The 6,441-nt window shown below is 37.1% G+C and overlaps 1 protein-coding gene and 1 long non-coding RNA gene across 2 annotated transcripts; one reads left to right on the top strand and one right to left on the bottom strand.

Annotated features, from left to right (window-relative positions):
* Positions 1-1,482: 1,482 nt before the first annotated feature.
* On the bottom strand, positions 1,483-2,508 carry LOC125671214 (uncharacterized). The gene is made up of 2 exons (XR_007368541.2): positions 1,915-2,508; positions 1,483-1,820 (listed from the first exon to the last, which is right to left on the bottom strand). It is a non-coding gene; the product is annotated as an uncharacterized LOC125671214 (long non-coding RNA).
* A 1,367-nt stretch (positions 2,509-3,875) lies between these two features.
* LOC125669065 (uncharacterized) lies at positions 3,876-4,523 on the top strand. Its single transcript, XM_048903512.1, has one exon. It carries the CDS (start codon positions 3,876-3,878, stop codon positions 4,521-4,523), a length of 648 nt encoding a protein of 215 aa, XP_048759469.1.
* Positions 4,524-6,441: the final 1,918 nt, after the last annotated feature.

The following is a 6,441-nucleotide window of genomic DNA, read 5'->3' as shown; positions in this document are numbered from 1 at the left end:
ATTTGAATTTAGTACTACATTCTGTGTCTTGACTAAAGACGCAGGATCCAACATCCAAAAATATATTTATATAGTAACTGAAATATCAGATATCAATCAAAGTATAGAATAAAGAAATATCGGATTTATTTCGCAGCAGCCGGATTCTTCATCAAAATAACAGTTGCCTACTTCAGCATATATGTATGTATGCATGTACAGTGTATGCACGTCAGAAGGGCAGATTATTGTTTTGCGCCGCCGAAATATGGCTGAAATGTCGCCAATTTGGCGTAAAGCACTATGCAATCGATCACAATCGCTTTTCCTACTAAATCAAATCTAACAAATTTTTTTGCAGCCCCGTACATTGTAGTTTTCCCCCCCGTATAAACAACGTTGATAAGATCAAGTAATGTTTAAAAAGTAAAAATTACGTGCATTAAAAAAATCAAATTTCAAAGCTATGAATATATCATTTAAATTTTATTGTCTTGATGAAATTACGGTGATTTTGATTAGCTGGAAAATTCGTTTGATTTCTGCTTTAAAGAAAACCGACGAGTCGCATTCAACCGTTCCCACGACACAACCAGTGTTCAACGTCTCCTCCAACACAATGCTGCATACATCGAGTCACCAATTGTCCTCTTCCTTCATATATATAATTCAGATTTTGACCATTGCATCTTTAATTTGGCGTCCAATCCATTTAATTCTGCCCAGTAACTCTACCTGACCTGGTCGCACATAAATGTTGTTGTTTTCATTATTATGTACATGTATTCATACGCGCCATTTCAAAACGTTAATCAAAGTTTTTTTTATAAGAAAAACTATTTGTTTTACTATTCAAAATATAATTAAACGACAAGAAATGAATCTTATACGTCTTTTCTTAATGGCGGTATCAAAGGCAAAATTGGACGGAAAACTTCATCAATGCGCGCGGCCAATGTTTCCTTTGATACTGCCACCAAGAAAATAATTTTTACATTCCTTTCTTAAATCAATAAAGTGTTATAAATTATTTCAAATATGTAGTCGACCTAATTTTTTTTTTAATTTATTTATTTTTTACATTTCCAATGTTTTTGCCAATGATATTTTTACAAACAATGATTTCCATTTCCTTATATTTACATTTGCCAATGCACTTCCCTATATGACAGTACTAATGAAATCGATGTTCAATTTCGCACGACATGAATTTGGTCACGTGATCAGTTTGTTTCTTGCGTATGAATACAACCACCGCTTCAAAAGTCAGTTCCTGTATTTTCACCTGAGTTCTTGTTTATGCAATGCAGTGGGGGGTTTAGACCCCCCCCCCTCCCCCCACTCTCGCCACAAATTTAAATAATAGAAATAGTGCAAGTAAAATTCCAGATTGGCACCCAAAATGGCTGAGTATTTTGGCCAATACTTGAATTTCACCCTCCCCCCTTCGTAAAACCTGGATCCGCCACTGCAATGATATCATAACAGAAACAAACGCAGCTGGATATTTATACAGATTTTATTTTGTAAACAAACAAGAATTTCATCAATTTATAAAAGAGAAACATTAAACATATCATTCTGTTGTTTCATTTTATACAGTTTTAAATACCGTCTTCAACTTCTGCATGGCGATTTTATAAAGTTCTATGATGTTGGAAGCGAAGACATGTAGACAGAGTTATAAGCCTATTTAACTTTATGATGATAAGTTAACCTGTTGTTTCCTGGCAACTTCCATTACGGCTATGACTCGGCATGATCATAAGCGAGGCTGGTTTCGAGGCTCGAAAAATTTAGATGTTCATGTCAGGGTACCAGTGCGAGTCTTCATTAAAATCCTACAACAGAAATTTCTCAAGTGAACAAAAACTCCGTCAGTTCGTTTTTATTTTCTTTTACACACACTGAAGGTAAATAAAAGACGCAACCTACCTGCACTTTGTCTAAATTTGTCCTACTGTCTTGAATCGTTTCCTGCATGGCTACGTTTACCGCGAGTCCTAACGATGAACATACCGTTGTTTCTTTCCAAAAACCTGACCAAGAGCTTAACGTTAACTTGACCCATCATATCCACCATCAATTCTCTCAGATCCTTTGAATTTCTGTCGAAATCTGTGATCAACAAGCGTTTTCAACTTAGTAAGCTAGACCGACACCAGTTTCTCCATCGCTGATCGCGACCAAATCACATCACGGATGTAGTTTACTCCGCTCTTGTCGTCATTTCTGCTAACTTTACGCTCTAAATTACCTTTATTTTACACGTTTCGTCTTCTTCTTTTTTAACATTTTGAATTAAATATCTCTATCTTATATTCTCTTTTATATTGTTCCTAATTTTTTATTCGATAAAACTCTAACGAACTATATTTTGTGTTCTACGATCGTTATTTTGGTCATCTGCTACATAATCATGGAAGCTCGGTAAGAACACAAATCAAAATAGAAAATATAAATATAAGAAATAAAATATCATTTTTGAATGTTATTGGGATATGACATGAAGTTGGTACGTGATCAAATCTACTATAACGCCCATCGGGCGTTATAGGATTTGATCACGTGACCAAATTCATGTCATATCCCAACAACATTCAAAAATGATATCTTATTTCTTAAATGATACTTACTAGTCAGTGCTCAGTGGTAGAGCTTTCGCTCGTGTTATGGTTGCGTCAAATTCTACGACGTAAATATAGATAGTGATTGCTCCTCCAAACGCTCGGCATTTATAAATGAGAGTCACGGGTCTTTTAGATATTACCTTAAAAATGGAAATCCCTTGTCGCGGCAGGCGTTAGAACGTTAAAGAACCCTCACTGCTACGATCGTAAGCGCTAAGCATAGGTCTAAATCTACAACTGCATGGGACGTCTCAAACAAACAAAACATTTCCTCATGAATACGCTGCAGTTATAAACAATGAGCACACGTGATTAATATGATACTTCTATTTCATCGGTTGGGAATTCCAAAAGAAATGAAAGTATAATTAAATACAATTTGAAATGAAAGTAGATTGTAAATATAAAAAATGAATTTCAGTTTTGAAAATATTTGAGGGTGATACCCTCATGCATTTTTCAAATATGAAATTTATTTCTTAAATAATTTCCATGGATGGTTGCTACAACAGTAACTGTTCCATTTAGTGAGCATATCTAGCGATTTTTAAAGATGCTTGATATATTCGTTTGCATACAATTTTATTTCACTAAAGTTCCTATTACTTTATTTGCCCTCCCGTGAAAATCCGGGCTTGAATGGGTACTCATTACCCCTTGCTTACTGTACATGTAAATTGGACGGTCTTTCGGATGAGACCGCAAAAACCGAGGCCTCGTGTCACAGCAGGTATGGCACAATAAAGCCCCCCCCCCCCCTTGCTCAAAGGCCATAAGCGCCGAGCATTGACGTAAATTTTGCAGCCCTTCACTGGCAATGGTGACGTCTTTATATGAGGGAAAATTCTCAAGAGGGACGTTTAACAGTATAAAACCAAACCAAATCTATTTGCCTCAACCATTATATGGCGAAGCCGCGTATCTGCAAAATTCTAATGAAATTGTTTTAAATACCTAAATGTACATAGTTGTGTAATTCGCATATATTTAACAAATTTGACAAGAAATCGACACGTATGACGTTTCGTAATTCAGAATGCATATCCATGCATATTTTAAAAGATTTACTGACGCATTATTATTATTTTTGTTGTTGGAAATATCTAAAAACTATATGCATTTGAAAAGTCTCTAGAAGATCTAGACTTCGCAGATGACATTGCACTCCTGGCTCATCGTTTCCAACACATCCAAGGGAAGACAACCGACTTGACAAACTACGGCAGCCAGATAGGTCTCAACATCAACGCCGGAAAGACGAAGATCATGAAAGTTAACAACAAAACAGAAAGAGAAGTGAATATTGGGAACAACGTAGTAGAGGAAGTCTCAGAGTTTGTTTACCTCGGCAGTAAGATCACAGCCGATGGGGATTCAACATCTGATGTAGAGAGCAGAATAGCCAAAGCAAGAGCAGCCTTCGCAAGCCTGGGGAACATCTGGAAGTCAACAGCCATCAGCATCAAGACCAAGATCAGGATATTCAAGAGTAACATCATTGGAGTCCTCCTATATGGTGTCGAGTCGTGGAAGGTGACCAAAAGTATTGTCCTCAGACTGGATGTCTTCCAGACCAAATGTCTACGACGGATTCTGAAGGTCTTCTGGCCCAACACCATCAGCAACAAAGATCTATATCAGAGAACGTCAACATCACCAATATCTGAGATGATCAAGATGAGACGATGGAAATGGATCGGACATGTCCACAGGATGGGAGCAACATCAATCCCAAAGATCGCCATGAGATGGACACCAGCAGGAAAGAGAAATAGAGGGAGACCAAAGGAAACATGGCGGCGATCAGTAGAGAAAGAGATGAAGCAGTGTGGATGGACTTGGGGCCGGATTCAGAACATGGCAGCAGACAGACAGAGATGGCGATCCTCAGTGAAGGTCTTATGTGCTTCCTAGCACGAAGAGGATTAAGTAAGTAAGTAATATGCATGGCGAAACTAAAAAGTATGACAACACGCTCACGCACGCACGCACACACATACACACACACACACCACTAACATACATTTGTTTACAAATTTTAAAAAAGATAAGGTTAATCTTATTACGTTTCTGTTCCGCTCCACCCACCTCCACCCCCTCCCGATGGAATTATTTCTTGCTACCACTGTACTAGAATTTAATTACAAAGCAGAGTTGTGTCACGAAAACACGCATTGCTTTTAAGATGTTTATCACGAACGACTGAAGTGTCATCTGAAAAGCAAAGTGTATATTAGTGGTAAGTGCCGTCATTAGAACATGGTAATACTCAAGTTAATTCAGAATGACCGTCAGTTCACATGGAAAATCTTTGCTAATGACATTAAGTGGCAATTTTCTAAACTCTCTTACGGCGCATGGCAATATTATTGATGTTGGTAAAGATGTCGTCGGACAGACGGAAATATTTGAGTGAGAGATAATTATTCAATTTATAAACGTTAATTTGGAACCAGGTGCCAATCTTATTATCGCTTAGGTGTTGTGAAAATATGCATAGTATTTGCTTATTGCAATCTTTTGATTTATAACATATAATTCGGAGGTAGTTTCTTTTAAGTCCTTTCTATCAAAGATAATGCTAAGTAGAATATTCTATACAGGAATATCAATTTTCGATTCGGGCTAAAATCAATACGCTGTTCTTTCTTCAGAATTCATTTCGCATGTAGAAAAAAACTAATACGCACATTTCTTGATATGGAGAGCTTTCTGGAGTCACGAGAATATCTGTGTAACGGTAATCGTGAATCAATACGAATATACATTAGTTAAAACATCATCAAAATGACTGTACATGTATATTCTTAAACCATATCAAACCCTTTTATGCTCAATCTGAAATTCCCAAGTTTGCGTATCTGTAATGATCTTGCATTTGATTTGTAATTAGGGTACTTTGTAGCGCGACATGTTTGAAGTATCTGTCAAACTTTAAATCATAGAGGAGTAAAACTTGCCAGGGTTTAAATAGTATTCACAATTACGACTCGAGTCCGATTAACCTTAAGGTAGTACTCTACATCGTCATAATGGCTGACTTCCTTTAAAAACATGGATGAAAAAATCGATATCAGCAATATTTGTCTTTTCCTTTTCCATTTAAATACCTAGCCGAGTAGCTCAGTGGGTTTGAATTCCGACTGCTGAACTGTAGGTCGCAGGTTCGAGTCCAGCAGGGGTTTTAAATTTTTTTCAGATTACCTTCTACTAAAACTGTATTTTTTTACTCAATAAAGTAAATTTGAAAATTTTCAACTTCAAAATATTGTTGTACATATCCTCCACTTTTCATCTACATCAAATTTCTCTGGTGTAGCATACCTCCTTAACAAGAGGTCCATGGACCACAATGCTTAACTGAGGAAATCTGGTCCTGCTGTTCTTCATCAGAAGATTTAGAGGAAAAAATACCATTTATATTCCCACCCAAAATTTGAACTCATATTATGACCCCCACTTCAGCCAAACAGAGTCATGGGTTAACCCAACCTGAATCCATACAACATGGGGGATGTCCTATTCTCCCTTATAGTGATGTATCATGTAAAAATTTATTCCCATTTCAAGCCCCACCCTAACCCCATAGTTCATATATGTGAAAAAGAGAAATTTTTTAATCCCCCCCCCCCCATACATTTTCATATAAAACTTTGAATCCGTATTGTGGCCCAAACCTACCCCCATGTCATTGATTTGAAGAAACTAGAATCTGCACTACCTGAGGAGGCTTGTATATTGATCAACAGGGGATGCTTACTCCTCCTAGGCACCTGACCCCACCTCTGGTGTGTCCAGGGGTCCGTGTTTGCCCAACTATCTATTTTGTATT

Source organism: Ostrea edulis, chromosome 4 (genome assembly GCF_947568905.1).
Source record: "Ostrea edulis chromosome 4, xbOstEdul1.1, whole genome shotgun sequence".
Taxonomy (NCBI): Eukaryota; Metazoa; Mollusca; class Bivalvia; order Ostreida; family Ostreidae; genus Ostrea; species Ostrea edulis.
The sequence above is the reverse complement of the archived record's forward strand: the minus strand, read 5'-3'. Positions and strand labels throughout refer to the sequence as shown.